This window comes from Phyllostomus hastatus, unplaced genomic scaffold (genome assembly GCF_019186645.2).
Source record: "Phyllostomus hastatus isolate PE091 unplaced genomic scaffold, TTU_PhHast_1.1 phas_contig_29, whole genome shotgun sequence".
NCBI lineage: Eukaryota > Metazoa > Chordata > Mammalia > Chiroptera > Phyllostomidae > Phyllostomus > Phyllostomus hastatus.
The window spans coordinates 41,199,231-41,218,465 of NW_025333835.1; the positions used below are offsets into that span (position 1 = coordinate 41,199,231).

General features: G+C 45.4%; 1 protein-coding gene across 3 annotated transcripts in view; it reads left to right on the forward strand.

Moving 5' to 3' along the window:
• Nucleotides 1-17,233, forward strand: part of HS6ST3 (heparan sulfate 6-O-sulfotransferase 3) — a 610,147-nt gene extending 592,914 nt beyond the window's left edge. Inside the window, exons 2-3 of one of the 3 annotated variants that reach the window (XR_006785717.1) lie at nt 9,650-12,633; nt 15,178-17,233. Coding sequence is in view for 1 of the 3 variants with exons in the window: in XM_045839209.1 (XP_045695165.1) it covers nt 9,650-10,358 (709 nt within the window). In the remaining 2 variants the exon portion in view is untranslated. Of the gene's footprint in view, nt 1-9,649 lie in introns of all 3 variants that reach the window. The other 2 variants (XR_006785718.1, XM_045839209.1) reach the window with 2 other exon arrangements.
• The last annotated feature ends 2,002 nt before the right edge of the window (nt 17,234-19,235 follow it).

The window sequence follows — 19,235 nt, forward strand, 5'->3', positions numbered from 1 at the left end:
TCTTCTATTCCTTTCCCAATTGGCCAGCGCAGAAACAATTCAATGGAGATGCCTCCCGCCTCTTCTGTGTGCCGTTCTCACACCCCCCGCAGCAGCGCCTGGGAAATTAGCTCAAGAGAGAGCCCAGCTGCGCGGGAACGGCCTGATATAACACAATCTGAGTGTGCTATCTCGTGTTCTGCTTTGCTGGGCTGGGATTAGAGCTGCCAGCGAGACCGAATTGGGCCTTATCTCCCTCTGGGGCGGCTCCAGGCTTCAGCTGGATGCCCACATGCATAAACCACAGCTTCGCGGAGCCGAGCGCCTGGCGTCGTCCTCACGCCCAAATCCCAGCGAGGCCGCGCCAAGCAGGGCGCCTCTGAACCAAATAATCACGGGAGCCGCTGAATAATGCATGAGAGCAGGACCCTCGCTGGCACATTTGAAACTGCTCTGGGAGGAACTGTACTCAGCAAGATAGCAAAAACAAGCCCCTGGAACATGCATTCCCTGAAATGTATTCTTGCAGCAGCCACTGGGGGGAAAGAGAAAGCAAATGTGACAACCGCCCGAAACTCATGGGTTTTGGTGAGTCTGAGACTTTGTGGGTTTCACAGCCCTGTGAAGGGGCGACCTGATGGGATTTAATTTTGTATCTCACTGATAAATACTAAGTCTTCTTCTGCGGAATGGAGGGTGGACTGAGCATCACTGAGAAATGACCAGTATTCTCCAGAAGTCTCTTTGTTCAAGCTTTTGTTTGGTGGTTTGAGTGGCATGTGCGACTTCCCTTAATTCGAGTTAGCCGACCCCTGGACACTGCAGGGACACCGCCACTCAGGAGACTGTCGGTTTGAGGACCCTCGCTGGGTGTAATCGGGCAAGGGGCCTCCGTCTTCCTGCTCCGGATGTCGGCTTTGATATAGCTGCAGAGCTGCTGAGCGGGATTTCATTCCACAAATGTTTAGTCGCTAATTTGCTATTCCTGCTGATCATTACGTGTCAGAGAAACAGATCTTTTCAGAAGGATGCTTCCTGACCAGCAGGTCACAAACCCCGTGCTTGTTGCCCAGGAACGCTCATCACAGGCTCCTGTCCTGGGCGGGGCGCCGTCCCCGCCCGCCCGAGACGGGGCGGAGCCAGGAGCCTGTTTGACAGCCCTCCCTTGGCTCCGAGGTGGCTTGACCCCTGGTGCTTGATGCTGTCAGGCATCATGCAGTGGCCCTGTCCTCTCTCCTATGTGGACTCTGGTCGCTTATATTTTGGCATTTCGAAAATGAAAAGGGGGCCATTCTCTTGACTTGGAAACTCTACTGCTCGCTGTTTATTCTCCACACAAATAGTCTGGCTCAGGATCTGCATCCGATTATTGTTCCTCGTGTAGCCCTACAAACAGAATTGGCCCCGCCGTCCGAACCTGGGAGATCGGTCATACAAGTTATGGTACATCCATAATTGGAATAGTATGCTTTTACCGAAGACTCTTAAATAAAATGGAAAAAATGTTCACCCTGGTTTTTTGAGTTTAATATGCAGGTTAAAATATCATGTACCTTATGACCTCCAATGGGTAAAAGAAATATATGTATGTGTGTGTGCGTGTGTGTGTGTATTTAACAGTGGCTATACCTGAGTGATGTAGGTGATTTTATTTCCTTCTTTTTCTCCTGTTCTGCTTTGCTCATATTTTCCATAATGACAACGTATTGCATTTCTAAATGGGGGAAGGGAGGGGAAATTGATGATCAAGAAAAATCCAAAAGCCAGACCAGCTACATCCAGAGTAGTCTCCCTTTAAAGTTACCGGCACACAGGTAAGGAAAGGGATGCAGAGCCTCTGTCCTGTGCAGGGAAGCGCTGTGGGCATTCCTCTCTTCTCTTGTCACCCGTTGAAGAGAGTCCGGATTTCTGGGTCCTAAGAAAAAGACAAATGCCTTAGCCCGAAGGGTCTGGCTGCTTTGTCAGTCACTGTGTGGGAGGAGGTGAGGGCGTTTGGCGGGGGCTGGGGGTGGTGCGTGGCTGCCGTGGGAGGTAGGAGGTCTCCAGTTTCTATCCACCGTGCGGGACATCTTTGGGACCCATTGCTCCGTTGCTCTGACACATCACTGTCACCTTCCCAAAGTCCTTTATTACGATACTTAGCAATCATAGTTCCTGATTTCCCATTTGCTTCAAACACCATTTTGAAATTCCTTCGTTTGCTTTCAAGGCTTGAACAAAGGGCCATCCATCACTGTGTCAAAGGGCAGGGGGATCGCTAAGCTCTAGCCGCCACAGCCCCCTTACCGGGTGCAGGGTAGTGCGGATAATACTTCGCTGAGATGACAAAGAATGGGCGGGCCTTAGTGGGTGGTACGTGGCTCCACAGGGAGGCAAGAAATTAATTCCACTGGGAGCGTTTGGAAAGGGACTGCAGCACCCAGTCCAGCAGGGGGCGGGGGAGCTAAGTTTCACTTTTTAGAAACGACCCCTCCTCTCCAAACCGGTTGAAGAGGCACGGCTATATCTGTGCATGCTCCGTGGTGGGATCAGAGGTCTCCCTTCGGTGCCCCCAGGTCCAATTTACAACCTCTCACAACAGTCTTTGTGCAACTCTGAGCTCTGGCGAAACATGGTTACATAGGGAAAACTCCTTTCAAAGTCTGGTGGGGGGGGAGGCAAGGCGAAGGAGGAGACATGGATTATTTCCCATATGTCATATAAGGTCTGGGCTAAGAGAAATGCTTAGCCTGGGCCACTGCCGTTGGGCAAGGCACCCGCAAGTTCAATTTCCTGGGCACATCATCATCCGAATTCCTGAAGCAGTGGCTAATGAAGTGTTTGTATTGATTCATTTCACAAACACTGAACGCCTTGTACCCCATGGTGTACAAGGGCATGTAGCGTAGGCTCTGGGGGATGAAAGGGGAGTAAGGCCCAAAGCCTGTTCAAGGGCTAAGACATTCCCTGGTCACTGGTTTGAAGTTAAATCACGAGCGTAGGTACATGCCGTGGAATATCACTCAGCCATAAAAAGGAATGACGCGAACTCATAGCTACAGGGAACAAATGGATGGTTGCCAGACGGAGGCGGGGGGTTGGGGAGACAGGGGCCAATGGTATTAAGAAGTACAAATTGGCAGTTATAAACACTGTCAAGGGGGTATAAAGTAGAGCTTAAGGAATGCAGTTAGCAATAGTGTGGTAACTATGTCTAATGACAGACGGCCACCAGAGTGATCGTGGTGAACGCGTCATAAAATATAAAATTTCTCGGCTGTAATTCAAAAATTTTAATCCTTTTTTAAAGAAGATAAAACATGAGAGGCAGGGGTTTCAGGGGGGCGGAAATCCTTCCTGCTGAGGCCATAACAGAGGACTGACTTCAGGAGTTTCTGCGTGAGCTGCTTTTTGCGGATGCACCGAGGTGTGGAATATGGAGACAGCCACTCTGTTGCTTGATTTTATGAGGGTTAAGCTAGTAGAGCAAGGAACCCAGGGGTGGGTAGCAGTAAGTGTACAGTTGTGAGCACACCAACCATCGATCTTTCTTGTATTATTTATTTATTAATTATTGTATCACTTATTATTGCTATTAACCTGTTCTTGCCCACCCCTGTATATTTATTAAACCTCCCCTGTGAACCTAGCATTCTGTAGGTTCTTTCAGATGTGTTCTCATTACGTAGGCAAGTGATAGTCTCATAAAAGTGAATATTTTTTATTAAAGTATAGTTGACATATACTATTCTATTAGTTTTAGCCATACAGCATAGTAATTCCGCATTTATATACCTTATGATGTGATCACGCAACATGCCTGGTAACCATCTGTCACTGCACAAAGTTACGATATTATTGACCGTATTTCCTGTGCTGCACATCACTTCCCCATGACTTACTTATGTTACAACTGGGAGTTTGTACCTCCGCTTCCCCTTCATCTCTCCCACCCACCCCCTCCCCCTGCACCTCTCTGGCAACCATCAGCTTTTCCTCTGTATATATGAGTTTTTGTTTTGTTTTGCTTGCTTGTTTTGTTTTTTAGATTCCACATATAAGTAAAATCATATGCACTTGTCTTTCTCTTAGCTGAGTTATCTCACTGAGCAGAATACACTCTAGGCCCGTTCATGTTGTCGAAAATGGTAAGATTTCAAATAACAAGTATCGGCGAGGATGTGGGGGAAAGGGGATGTTCACACACTATTACTGGTGGGATTGCAAATTAACACAGCCACTGTGGAAAACAGGATGCAGGTTCCTCAAAAAATCCAAAATAGAATACCATGTGACTCGGCAATTTCGCTTCTGGGTATTTATCTAAAGAAAATGAAAACACCCATTTGAAAAGATATATATACCCCTATGCTCATTGCAGCATTATTTGCAATAGACAAGATATGGATGCAACTAGGTGTCCATCAATAGATGAATGAATAAGGAAGATGTGATATATATATATATATATATCACATCTTCCTTATTTTATATATATATAATGGAATATTATTCAGCAATAAAAAAGAAAAGTGATTTTTTTTTTAAATCACCACAGGCTGAGTGATTCCAGCATCTTATACCTCTTATTCCACCATTCCGATGAGCACATTAGACCTGCCTCTTGTCCACTGCAGAAATGAAAGGGAAGGATTAGATGGCAGGAAAGAAGAAAATACCGAGGAGGGAAAGGAAGCTTGGAGGAGACTGAAAGTGAGGAAGGGCTAGGGAACAATGATAGATGAGTGTCTGTCTTTCTAATCTCCAGGGAGACTTTCTTATCCACACCCACATCCCCGGGTTCCTCCCTGCTGGTCTCTCACCGTGGCTGCCGCACCTCTCTCCTGGCCTACTTTGGTCCACCCTAAATACTGTTGCTAAATGAGTCCTTCTAAATCAACACACTTTCTCTTTTAGCAGTTCCCAGTTGTTCTCAGAACCCATGACAATGTGGCCTCAGCATCCTGTTCTAGTTTATGCCCTCCCTCCACGCACTCATTTATTGCACAAACGTTTGCTGGGAAATGCAAACACGAACTTCCTGCTCTAAGGAGGCCGCTCTGCTCCCTGCAGGTGCTGCAGCGTCCTGTGGCCCTCCCGTCTTCCGTAAGCTGCTAACCCGTGCCGTTTTCCAATCTACCACCCTGCTACCCACAAGACTCAAGGACATTTTATTGTACTTTCTTCACACTTGTTAGAGAGGCTCCTCATGTGTAACAAACCTTCCATGAGCATGTCTTCATTAAATGACCTGACAATTCAAGAACTGAGCACTTATACGATAAACTGCTTAGAGAAATACCGGTTCTTGAAGCAGTGGGGAAGAAAACTAGTAAATTTAACACTTTTAAAGAATCTACCTCTTTGTTACTAGTTACCTATTGTTTTAAATATTCAATTTTTTACCCAAAGTCCGTATTGACTATCTCTCTTTGTGTATCAACCATCATCAGCAAATGATGGATGTATTAGAAGATTATGTATCTTTGTATTCTGTCCACACATTTTAGACATTCAAAAATAATATCGGGTTAGTTTTGGGGAGAGGACAAAGTGATATTTATCCAAAGCAATATTAACCTTTGTCACTAAATATATTACTTTCATATGATTATCATTTCTTTGATAAAGCATTGTGTATTGAGCATTTGCTGTGAGCAGGGCTTAGTGTGAGATACTGCGGGACACGGGCCCATGGTCCATTTACCCAAAAGGACCTTGAAGGGCAGGTGTGGCCAAGGCTTTGCCATGCAAGTCAAAAGTGCGGCGAGTGACGCAGTGCTTCGTAGGGGCTGGAAAAGTCGGGGAAGACGGAGGAGATGCTGGCACTGGGCGCGGGAAGATAATTAGGATGCAGATGAGCAGAGGGAGAGGCAAAGCCTGAGGGAAGGCAGTGAGGGCCCGGTGCGGTACTTAGAGTTTTTAAACATGATGACCTTGCAGCACTGCGAGATGCTACAGTGATTTCTAAAGCAGCCACGGAGAAGAGCGCCTTCTGTGTCCTCGGAATTTAGGAAGCCGTGCTGGTTCCTATGGTGATTATTGGTTAAAATGATTATTGAAATAACCAAGGCACCGGTGCCCTAACCTCCCCCAGTACCTGCGTGTTTGCCATCAGTACCCTGAGGCCACAAGAGTGACAATGCCGAAGAGCTGCAACTGTGTCACAGACATTCGCACAGAAATTCACCCAAGCTCTCAACGAAGTAGGTGGCAAATGGGAAACCAGCTGTCAGGCTGCTGTCACGGACACAGAGTTGCCTGTCTTAGGGATAGTTCTGGTCCAGGGAGATTGGCAGAACATCGCCTTACGTTGGTGGTTAGAATTTCTTTTACTTTACCAAAACCATTGGGTCCCTGAGATCTCTCTGAGGACAATGTCTTCATCATCTCTGGGTCCCAGTGCCTAGCCCCAATGCTTGGCAAATATGGAGCTGGGGGAACGCAGGTGGGGGTTGGGGGAAGGCGCTCAATTAATGTTTGGAAAGCTAACACATGAGTGAATGGATAGAGGAAGGGGGGACATAAGAGTTTATTTATTTATACTTCTAAAACTTGGGGGGGGGGGGTTGGGTTGACTGCAAGGATGTATCTATGAACAGACGGTGCTCAGTCCAAGCTCAGGAGATTGGAACGAGAGTTCACAAAGTCCCCTGTGCTGTAGCCATACCAGGCTTTGCTCGGGAGCCGCTTGTGCTCCCTCTCCTTCCCACTGTGCTGTTGAACGAGTGAGGCCTGAGCAAGGAGACTCGTGGGTTTCCGTAGTCCTGAACCCATTCGGTGTTTTCCTGAGAAACTGAGGTGGAGGCTGTGGGAGCAGAAGAAAACGAGTTTGTGTTGTTTTGGGGTGGGAAGGAGCTTTCCTGATGCTGGAGCCAAGCTTGTGCACGATAAAGGCTGGGTGGGTGGACGGGAGGTAGACGTTACTTCATCAACCGTTTTTGCACTTTTCTGTCTGAAAGTAGACAAGCAACTGAAAGGAGTAGGAAGTAGAAATGAGAAATATGATGTAATGAATCGAATTTTGTGGGGATTTTTCTTCTAGTTGATTGTTCTTCCACCCTATTATCTTATTTTTATTATTATTCTATTTTTCCATTTTGATTGCTTTGTAGGATTGAAACACACAAAACAGATATGAGAACATATCTGGTAAGGCAAAGCCTAAATGCTATTAGTCATTCCATTCCAGACCTAGGAGATGGGACAACTTTGAACTTCATGCATACAAATGTTCCACGCGTACATTTTTATGTCTTGATGTCAGAGTCAATTTCAGTTACAAATGGGCCTCTTACCTATTTGGCTAGTAGAACTTACGGACATTTGGGACCTATTACTCATGTAAATGTGGCCCTACTCTCTAGTCAGTCATTGTTAAATATAATGTTGAACTGAATAAAGTTAAATTTGAAGCCAAGACCATTTTAAGCTTGTATCAGCTTTAATCAGCCTTGAGAGTACGTCGGTTTGCCATGAAATGAAGGCATCAGGAACTCTATGGCCAGGTTTCTCAAGGGAGACAAAGCTTCCCAGATTCCAGGGGCAGGTTCCAGTTAAACCTGGTCACAAACCATGGTGAGCCCCAGTCCTGAAACCCTGCAGACCACTCCACTCTTTCAAACTTCTGGAATGCGCCCCAATATGAGACATATCAACTGGGAGGGTGAGACATCAATAGATTACCATCACCTTCATTATTTAAATCCTTTTTTGGTGTGTTTTCTGTTTTGCCCAATTAACAGAGAAATAATAAGTTTTCTGTGTGTGGTTTTATTTGACCCAATGCAGAGGTCTCTCTGATTTAAGTTCTTCTGTTTGCTGCCTTTCACCCCGCCCCGAGTTACATCATAGTCATTATTATGTCTCTACATTTGCTATGAAATTGTTTTATGAATTAAAAGTCAGTCTCTGCTTGTAGAATTAGAGAGGGAGCAAGTCCCAGCATAGGGCAAAAGCAGGATTAATAGTGACATGTCATAATATTCAACCATAATAACATCCCTGAGCAAAACTTTATCGCCAATATTTCTTTGTGGAGCCCAGAAGCTATGTTGGTCATTTTCTGATTTCCCTACTGACCTTTCAGGACATTTCCTTCTACTGATGGAACTGTCATTCTGTCATGGGGAAAGACAACAGAGTAATGTAACATGGTAACTGGCCAAAGCAAGGGCTCAGGCTGGCCTGTCCGGGCGGTCTCAGTAAATTGCTCCTCCGGATTTAAAGGGAAATCAGTGTTACTCGAGATTTTGAAGCTTCTTTAGCACATTTCAAAACTATTTGGCAAGACATTCAAAATAACTGAATACAGTAAATGCATAGTTTTAAATATTGTAGTTCATCAATTCTTTAAAAAATAGCATTAAAAACATTGTACCCTTAATATCCGTATATTTGTCGTTGCTTTTAATAGGTATCACTTTTCTTAAAAAGCAGTTTAGATTGGCCGAGGGAACCTTGGTGTTTTGTTTTTTGTTTTTGTTTTTGTTTTCCAGAATATTGCAGGACATTTGTCTGCCTAGGAAATGCTGGGTGTTGTTCCTGATGATGCGTGGTGGGGTGTGTGGCGCTTTCCATTGGCAGCTGCTCGAATTATGGGAGGGATTTTCCTCATTTTGAATCACATTTGCTTTCCTTTAGTGCCTACTGCTATGTCTGTACACGCTGACTTCTCTAACTCTCTTCTTGCCCATTTAAGCCAGAGGTGCCTTGATCTTTACCTGATCATTTTAGAGCTAATCATTTATAAAAGCTGTTTCTTTGCAAAGTTCCATGAGATGCCATAAGGTGAGATAAGACCTGTAATTATGATAAGCAGAGCACCTGACAACTAATAGCATCCACTGAATACCTATTGCATTTTTATTTTTAAAATACCAGTCTGGTACATAGAAATGCACAGGGGCTTTGAAATCAAAGAAAGCCTAGATTCTATTGCAGGTCAAGTACTAACTTTCTCTAGGATCTTGGGCTATATTTTTCACCTTTCTCAGTCTCTATATTCTCAGTCATTTTTAAAATAAATCTCTTCTTTACAAAGTTCTGTTGAGGAGCACCTGTGCCAGTATCCATAAAGTACCTGGCAGAGGTCCTAGCATATAATAATTGCTCAGTAAACATTAGTCCCCACGCACAACACATCCTCCCCCTACCCCGCCTCCCCTGTAACCCAGGACAGGACTGTAAAGAGAGGAATGAGAGCCGTGGCTTCCAGCTTTGCCCTTTCCAGCCCCACAAGCTCCTTGCATGTTTCCCTGTCAAATAGTGTCGCGTCTACTACAGAAGTTTGTTGTAAGAATCCAATAAAATATTAGATTGGTGATGACTTTCAAATATCGTGATGTGTTTGTTTTCTCAATGTAAGGTATTGTAATTGCTGGTAGTGATTTGTCAGAGAATAACTGCTGAATGGAGGCATGATCTAGTCCCGCCCTCCTCCCTCCCCACACCGGAGCAGGGAGGAAAAGCCCAGCAAACTTAACGTTGAAAACGGGTTCACACGTGTTTATGGAAATAGGCACATATGGGAACATTCACCTGATCAGTGCACATCCAGCCAAACACTCTCATGTGAACATTGGGCAGAAGAGGCCACGGCTCAGTGCTGACATAAACACGACAAAGGTTTAGCGCCCCCGAGTCACAGTGGTCAATGAGTGACTGACACCCTTCCTTTCCTTTCTTCCAGGAATTTCTATTACATCACCATGTTGCGCGATCCAGTGTCCCGATACCTGAGCGAGTGGAAACACGTCCAGAGAGGGGCTACCTGGAAAACCTCCCTCCACATGTGTGACGGGAGAAGTCCCACCCCTGATGAGCTTCCTACCTGCTACCCCGGAGACGACTGGTCTGGGGTTAGCTTGCGGGAGTTCATGGACTGCACCTACAACCTGGCTAACAACCGCCAGGTGCGCATGCTGGCCGACCTCAGCCTGGTGGGCTGCTACAACTTGACTTTCATGAACGAGAGCGAGAGGAACGCCATCCTGCTGCAGAGCGCCAAGAACAACCTGAAGAACATGGCCTTCTTCGGGCTCACAGAATTCCAGCGGAAGACACAGTTTCTCTTTGAGAGGACATTCAACCTCAAGTTCATCTCCCCCTTCACGCAGTTCAACATCACGCGGGCTTCCAATGTGGAGATCAACGAGGGAGCCCGCCAGCGCATCGAGGAGCTGAATTTCCTGGACGTGCAGCTTTACGAGTACGCGAAGGATCTCTTCCAGCAGCGCTACCACCACACCAAGCAGCTCGAGCACCAGCGGCAGCGGCAGAAGAGGAGGGAGGAGCGCCGGCTGCAGCGGGAGTCCAGGGGCCACCGGTGGCCCAAAGAGGACGGGAACACGGAGGGCGCCGTCACTGAGGACTACAACAGCCAGGTGGTGAGATGGTGACCCCCTGCGCTCTCCTCCCTCCGCGGCGGGAGGCTGATCAGGTGCACTGACCTTCCTAGGTGGCATTGCCTTGGAGACTGCTGGGCCATTCTGAAGGCAGCTGGCCGTGGGCGGCTTGAGCTGGACGCATCCCATGCTTCCTCTTTGTCTTCATATTACCCAGAAGGAGATGACGAGGCTTATTCTTTTCCTCCTGACATTTTCCAGTCTGGGGTATTAAGTGGGGCGAGAATGCATCCGGTGTCGATTGCGCTGGAAGGTCGAGGAGAAAGGCGCCAACGAGGAAACAGTCCTTGCCATCTCCTCTTGCAGCAGCACCGGTTGTAGTCCGGGCGACTGGCAGCCGCAGAGGCAGACATGAAAAGCCGAATGATGGCTTGGATGTTCTGCTGAAACTGGTGTGTTTCATACTGTCTCTGTAATGGAAATATTGGCCTGTTTCAAGAGAGAGGGAACAAGAAGTCCCTTTCAACCCTTTGATGATGAGGTTTTCGGCCAGCCCTCACTTTGCTGTTGGCTGTCATCTTTGAACTCTGTTCGAATGTGGTTTAAATCATAAGAAGAGTAGTGTGTTTTGTTGCAGTCTTTCAAAGCGAGATTTTTCCACCCTTGACCATCACTAGAGACTCACATCGTACAAAGCCCTGCGTCCTAGCCCTGAACCATGTTTTCTCCCCTACTTTTTAGGGAATGGCAAGACAGGGGTGCCTGTGGCCCCATTGGTAGGGGCGTTTGGGAGAAAATGTGCTTATTAACTAATGCCTAAGGAGATCACAAGTTACCAAGTTTTATTTGCGATGTAAGGAATGAATGCTAAGGGGAAAGAGAGTGGGAAGATCAACATATGTCTACCATTTCCAAACTGGCTACAGAACTTAGTTTTATTCTTTTTTTAAAGAGCATTTCAGAGTTTCGTGTTTTTGGAGCTGTCGTCTTCTTTGATATGAAACTGCCGGGCTTGAATTCTGCTGTCACAGAGGGAGAGACGTTTCAAAGGAACTGGGTCTGAAGATGGGAGCTTAGCTAGGAGGCATACAAAAGGCCCCTAAATAAACAATAATTTTGATTTAGGCCAGGAGATACGGAAGACAAGGGGATGGTTATCCCAGGAGTTTAAAAAGACCCGATCTCCAAAAGTCTTGAATATTTCTAGCCTGATAACCTTTTCCTCCTCCCGCCATGGACTCCACCTGTTGCTAGACTGTGGCTACAGCTGGCGAATCTGGCTACACTCACAGGGTGTCCAACCTGTGGCCCATGGGCTGCACGCAGCCCAGGATAGCTATGAATGGGGACCAACACAAAATCGTAAATTTATACTTAAAATGATACGAGATTTTTTTTCGTTAGTGTTTGTGTCTTTAACATGTGGCCCAAGGCAACTCTTCATCTTCCGGTGTGGCCCAGAGACACCAAAAGTTTGGACACCCCTGGTAAGAGTGTATGAAACCGAACCAAAAAAAATGCACCACATTGCCAAGTATTTCTTATTTTCACCTTTTTCCAGTCACCACTACAATAATACAGAGTGGGTTTTTTTTTTAATGACAAGGGGAGACAAATGGGAGAGGAAATAGACAGCCCTTGCCTACCCTGTAGGAGGAGGATCAGAGTGAGTAAGAGAAGTTTCACAGCAGATTGATCTGATCAATCCCCTCAAGGAGCTGAAGGCAAAATGAGTGAAACTCCTAAATCAGATTGAAAGCCTATTTCATTGATATCCAGTGCATTTGATGTTAAAGCCAGCTTTGTCTAAGCCACGTCTCAGCCTCCATAACACTCTCTCCGGGGTTGAGAGTCCATCAACTCACCGGCATCTGTGGAGTGCCTGCCCGCACCGAGGGGGGCCTGGTGCCTCCATCAGGGAGAGATCTGGGGAGGTTGCTTAGGGACGTCTCTCCCTGCCCTTGGCGTCATCTGTCGTGCGAGGGAAGGCATTACTGGGGACCTCCCTTTTGCCAGGAACTGCGGGAGGCCCGTGTCCTACCTTAAATCTCTTCACCACCAGTTATATTTTATCAGTCCCAATTTCACAGATGAGTACAGGGAAGCCCACGGACAATAAGTAGTTTCTCGTGAATCACGCGCTAGGTCTGGGGACTGCAAAGTGCAAGCTCTAGGTGCTCCATCATGGTTTCCACGTGGGGTAAAAGCTTCCTGCCAAGCACGCGAGAATCCAGCCGCTATTGCCCGGGAACGTATATCTCTGTCCCTTATGGATGGCACAACTGTGACAGCACCAAGTTGGCAGTGACCCAGAGCAATCCGGCATTGGGTGAGTCCAGCCCTTTCCACATCACCGACCTATCAGTGAGCTCAGAGACTGGTGATTTTTAAGGCAATTGTGCTTTTGAGCTGTACATAAAGGTGAGTTCAAGGGGCCAAGTACATACAGGGTCTGACACAAATAATGCTCCCTCTCTATTACAAAATCTTCTATTACAAAATTATAAGCATGTAATTTTGGAACATAACAATATCACACTCAAGCACACCGTAGGGCATGTTAGGTGAAATGTTCAAATGAAAACTATAAATTATTACACCTGTATTTTGACCCTACCAACCACACTCAGACAGGCCTTACTTCTGCCAGAGCCTGTGTCGCTTGTTAGTTGGTAGAGATTAGGCTGACAAAATATTAATGTTTCCTTTTCCAGTGATTTGCTCCTAAGGTAGGGATGGAAGGAAGATTGCCCCTGGTTTAATGGGAAGCTCTCTCTCTCTCTCTGTCTTCACATTAGCTGTCAGGATCTAATATCTGCCTTGGATGGCAGGTCTGCAAATTATCCTCCCGGCTGCTATTGTGACACACACAGGCACCTACGTGTGCCCACATCCACACACGTGTACGCACATCCACACACACACACGCATGCACCAGAATGGTAATCCAGTACTTGGTCATGCAGGAAATCAAAACAAGTTAGAAAGCATTGAGATAGTTTCTTTTAAACTCACTTTAAATTTTTGGCAGGGAATGTGTACGTAGCTGAGACTTGGAGGCAGCCTCTGATAACTTCACACCGTTCCTGAGGCACCTCGGCATTCATATCAAAAGCCTATCTGTGGCCTTGCTGCTACAGGCGTGATGCATGGTGCTCCACTGGAGACCAGATATCAGGATGTGCAGAGGAGAAACCATCTCTTCCGGCCGGCCCGAGGCCGGTGCTGAGCAAATTAAAAAGACCGACAAGGGCTTTCTCCTCATATCATTTCACTCTAAAGCAGCACGCTTGTTATGTCCCTGGGGTCCTGTGTTGATAGAAACGATGAGGCAGGGGCGCAGTTTGTTCTCCGAAAGCTGACTGCGCACCTACATGCTGAGCGAAGCTCAGGGAAGCGACGCCAACAGCGGGCATCTGGGCCTAAGGGTCCATGGGAAGTCGTCAGCCTGAATCCCTAAACCAAAACGCTTCCAGACACGTCAGTGTTCAAAGCCCAAGAAGAGAGAAACAATATTCCCCAGGGACTTCCACTCCTACTGACTCCTGTAGCTCCCAAGTCGGTATTCCTTTTCGTCCCTGGACAAGGGCAGCCCAGGAACCAGATTGGGATGAGGTGTCTCTGCACCTGTGTGTGTATGTTCAAGTAATTATTATTATTATTATTATTATTATTACTATTGACTGAGATACATAATGTCTATTCTGCCTCATTTACTGGCAGTCTCCTCTTGGTAACTGAAGAAAACACTGAGAATTATTTGGATTCCCTTTCTGATAATTAATAACATTAGCAATGAGTTTGAGACAACAGTGAAGGGTATCATGTGTGCTGTTCAAATTTATTAAAATGTATTTTTATCATCTAAATGAGGTGACTGTCGTATATAATTCAGCCAAAGGTTTGAAATACATGGATTTGTTCAAAAGTCATTAAAGAAGTAGTATAAATATGGCAGAGAAGGTCTACCAGATAGACCTAAGGAGGTAAGCATAGGTCATAAAAAAATAAGTATAAGTGTATTAGATAGCATTCCCATGTGGCTGATTTAACAAAGAAACTCAAAATGATAGCGATTTCAGTAAGAGGGAAGAATTGTTCTCTCAAGAGACAAACAGATTGGATAACTCTGGTGTGTGACATTACTGGAAGCCAGCACCCTCTCTTGCTTTTTCATCCTAATGTGCAACTTCCACCTCATGGCCCAAGACAACTGCTTCGGCTCCTGCCATCTCATCTACATTTAAGACAGCAGAGAGGCAATGGACGAAAGTTGCACATATTACTTTTAGTCACATGTTATGGGCTAGCACCTAGCCATTAGCTACATTTAGCAGCAAAGAAAAACAGGAAATGTCTTTATTATTGGTTGCCATGTGCCTTGATCAATGTGAAGGTCCTATCATTAAAGACACAATGTAAAAATTAATACTGATAAAACTATTACTTTCTGACACAAAAGGGAATTTAAAAAATATTTCAAGTGCTTTTCAATGTCAGCTATGTTGTCATATGTTTTACAATGAATAAGATTAAAATTCGTAACTTTATATAGTATCTGATGCTTTTTAAACACATTTTTACACTTAGCATCCCATTGCTTTTCACTACACCCTTAGATGTCAGATAGAACCTCTTACTCGTCACCCGTTAGATAGTGTGACATGGACGTTCAGAGATGTAGGAAGACTCCCCAAAGATTCTCGTTTACGAACAAGAAAGCTGCTCAGAGTCCAGTCTCTTGACGTCACAGCCTTTCCTACTACTTTCCGCTGCTCAGCCTCCCTCGGGTTTGGGAATTGAAAAGATATCGACCTAAATCCTTACTGATTTACATCTCTCCTTCCCTTTTCACGGAACTGCCGTGACTTAGGTGATGCCAAGGAGACTGGCAGAGTCGGCCCTTCAGGCCCTGCTTCTGGTGAGGGAGCCTGTGATCAGGGGTGAGACGGCAAACGATTGGCAATATTTCAGGGGCCGCCGCAAAGCACAGGCACTCCCACGCTTCCTGCTGGACGTTCACCCCGTCCAATCCAAAAACCACTCGAGGGGGTGCCAAGGGGATGTGCTTATACCTCCTTGGGGAAGCTCAGTGTATAAATATGAAGAGTCAGTAGCAGCCTGAACAGTGAAGCTTCAGGGGTGATCAGTAGAACCCCTTCTCTAACAATTTCCCTTCCTCTCTACCTCTTCCCTGGTCCCTAGAATTTTATCAGCCACTTCTTTCTTTGGTTCTTAAAGTGGGTTTTTTTGGGGGGGGAGGAGAGGATTGTTAAATGAGTTTCTTTGCACATTTGCTAGAGAGAGGAAATGCCGTCGGCTGTCATGAGTGAACACCGTCACACAGAGTGTGTCTGATTCCGTTCCAACCATGACCTCTGGCTGAGAGGAAGGTCCTATAACATGGGATCATGCAGCAGCACCGGTTAGGGGGAGTGGGGATAACCACAGAAAAAAAAAAGCAGAGCTCCTAAAAATAGAGAAGATGTTGTACAGGTGGGAAGATGAGGAATGAAATATGTGCCAGGAAATACTGAAACATAGAGGATGACTCGTGTACAGCTCCTGTCCTCAAGAACAGGGGCAGGCTGGGGACCGTAATTCTTTTGGCTCATGAGACAGGACAAGTGCATGGGGACAGTTCTGGGGACTGAAATAAAGGCTGAATGAGTAGGGCGAGTTGGCTCCAAGAGAAAGCTGGGCGGGACTTAAGAATCCCCTGATCCGATCACAGCTGTGTCTCCAAGGCTTTTCCTTTCCCATAGTTGCTGCGCCCTCACGGGCCGCGGGAGTCCCACTCGAAGCCTCCATCCAGGCTGGCTGTCAGGGCGGGCTGAGTCTGAGGACTCCAGGCAGCTGTGTCATCTCCAGGGCGCCTGCAAAGGTTCTTTCTCCAAGACACTCCCCGCCTTCTTCTTTTCGAAACCCCTTCCTCCATCTCTACTGGACATAACCCTGTTGTTCTCTGACCACATTTCCCTGGACTCAATTTGAACGGATTCCCTAAAACTTTGAATCAGCCCTTTTGGGCAAGTGGGTGGGTCCGGAAACCTCTGTGTTTTGTAGCCGAATGGATGGAGTGCACATGGACCCGTCTTCACAACACTGGACTGAACCAACCGACCTTGCGGAGGTGCTGAGATTTCCGGAGGACTGGCCTTGCTACGAACACCAGCAACGCCTGCAAGGCGGACACCCCCGGACTTCCCCGCGAGGACTCGCGGTGACCTAACTGAGCTCCGGACCCGAGGAGGCGGGGCGCAGATGTTTCTTGAGCTTGCGTTGCACGTGGTCTATGGAAAAGACTACAGCTGTCATCCTTGGGCTCATGAAGCGGCGTCTCCGTGCGTCCATTCTGCGGCACTGTGCTAACTCCTCAAAGGGCCGGATAGCCGTGCTGAACCACCTCAGTTCTCGACAGGGAAAACCACGTTCCGAGGAAGCAGACTTTGTGCGATTTGGTCACTGTCACCTTTGTCTCCTACCAACTTGTCACTATTTTTTTAAATCATATGATCAGCTTTTCTCTTCTTTCCTTGTTTTTTTTATTCCCCCCAGAAGTACTTGCTGCGTTTTGCTTGCATTGTTTTTCAGTTAATGTATCAAACTTATTGTATTAAATTTTCATTTAATGTATCAAAGATGAAAACTGTTGGAAAGGAAAATCAGAACTTTTATCTGGTGCCCCATTTTAGATGTAAAGATAGTTATATTCAATAGATAGTAAATTATTTCTCCTAAGAGATATTTCCTTTTGTTTCTGTGCAACAATATGTATGAACTCGGGTATTAGGAGAGTGTATTGTGACATTATCAATCCTTATTGCTATTTAAAAAAAAACGATAGTTTGTAGAACTGAGGATTTCCATTGATGTGAAGCACAATTTAATGAATAAGTTAACATATTAAACTGTGGTGATGTCAAGAACAATTTTCCCCCTGTGGTTCTGTCAGACATTTTTGCAAAAGGAGAAAGGTTTGTTAAACACTTTAAGGGATTTATGGGACCTGAATCCTCAGGATCAGCTTTGTCAAACTCAAAAAATCCATGCTTTGGATACTGATGTGGTTATTGCATATGAAACTCTAAAAGCATAAAAGACAAAGCAAATATAGATTGAAACAATGTAAAAGCTCCGAGGCCAGGGAGGATTTCACAGGCTTTCAAGCACATAAGCTTCTGAAATCACGGTTCTCAGGAACCCTCCCCATTCACTGCACACTCCAGCACGTTGGCACTCACTGGGAAATGTGGAAAAGCAATCTGGAGATGAAGGGAGGAGGAAAAGACGCGAGAAAGGGTGCTGGGAGAGAAAACCATGAATTGGAGCAAAGGCATTTGGAGCTCGGTCTAAAAGGAAGGAAAACAGGGAGGGGGGAAAGGAGTGGGGGAGAGGAAATGGAAGAAGAAAACCAGCAGTAATGAAAAGTAACATGGGCCCGTTCCCAGTTTCAAAGTGTGTGGCTTGTCAGATGTTTAAAAATATCTGACCAGTTCCTATGCCATAAGCGAAGAAAGCAAAAAGTAGGAAGTCAACATACTCAACGGTTGCGATGTCGAGAACAGTTGTCCCCCCACCCCCTCCAACGATCTTGTCAGACACGTTTGCGAAATGAGACCAGTTGTTTAAACACTTGAAGGGATTTGTGGAAATTGAATCCACAGGAGCAGTTTTGTCGAACTCAATCATCCAGTATGGAAAATGTCTTGAATGATGGGATGTATTGGGTTTTTCTTATTCTGCAGAGGTGAGGTTTGTGATGCCTCCCTTGTTTATGAGTTAGTGAGATCGGGAGCCTTAGGAAAATGGCGTTGGACCGTGTCCTTCTCACTGGTGGGAACCATTCGCAAAGAGAGCTTGGCTTCGGAACAGTTGAGGCAGACGTAGGAAGGGCTCCAAGGACAGCAGAAGCGCAGTGCAAACACAGGTGCGTGCTTGCATGTACCCGCACAGGTTCTGAGAGCTTTCGCCTTCCAAGGTAAACCTCTGAGAAGCTAAGAGAAGGACTAAGAAACAGCCAAGTATTACCTTTTCACTCGATTCTCCTTGAAAGGAGCATTGCAAATAAGATTGAAAAATATATCAAGAATATTAAAAATCTGCCCTCAATGCGGTAATGTTTCACTATCACTCTATCTTTTCACATCAAATATAAATCTGAACATTAATTAAGCCTAACTCAGCATAACTATTTTTGTATTTTACAAACAGTGTCAGTTGGTTTTATAATTATAAAGTAATACATGATATTAGATAATTTGGAAAATATAAGGTACTGAAAAATCCATACATTTCAGAGTCAAATCCTGACATTATTTTTACCTATTTCCTGTCATCTTTTTATGTACTATCAATTAGAATAAAATTTTAAATAACAAATGTTTTAGTAAATTAGAATAATAAATCTATTGACTTAAATATGCATATTAACATCTTAATGCCCATTCTTTGAAAACATAATTTTAATAGTGCTTATAACTTATCATTCTTATATTTTGAGCATTCTGGCCATTGTCAACTTTCTCACTAATATAACTATCACTGAAGTGAATATATTTGTACATGAATAGCATCTATGTGTGTTTGTACGCCTGCTGGAGAGAGGGCAGTAGACTGCTAGATTATAATTTCCTAACAACTCCAAAAGAAAAAATATCCCAGAGAGTCAAAAATTACATAGATGCAGCTAAATGAATTGTAAGAAAAAGTTAAAATGAAAGTTATCCATATAATCAAAATGGAGAAGCCAAAGAACTTATATGTACGCCACATGGACATGAACTAAGGGGGAGGGGGGCCGGAGGGAGGGAGGGTGTAGAGCAGGGGGGAATAAAGGGGAGAACAAATGGGACAACTGTAATAGCATAATCAATAAAATATGTTAAAAAAATAAAAGAAGCAATGTAGGAGAAAGAAAAGAAAGAAAGG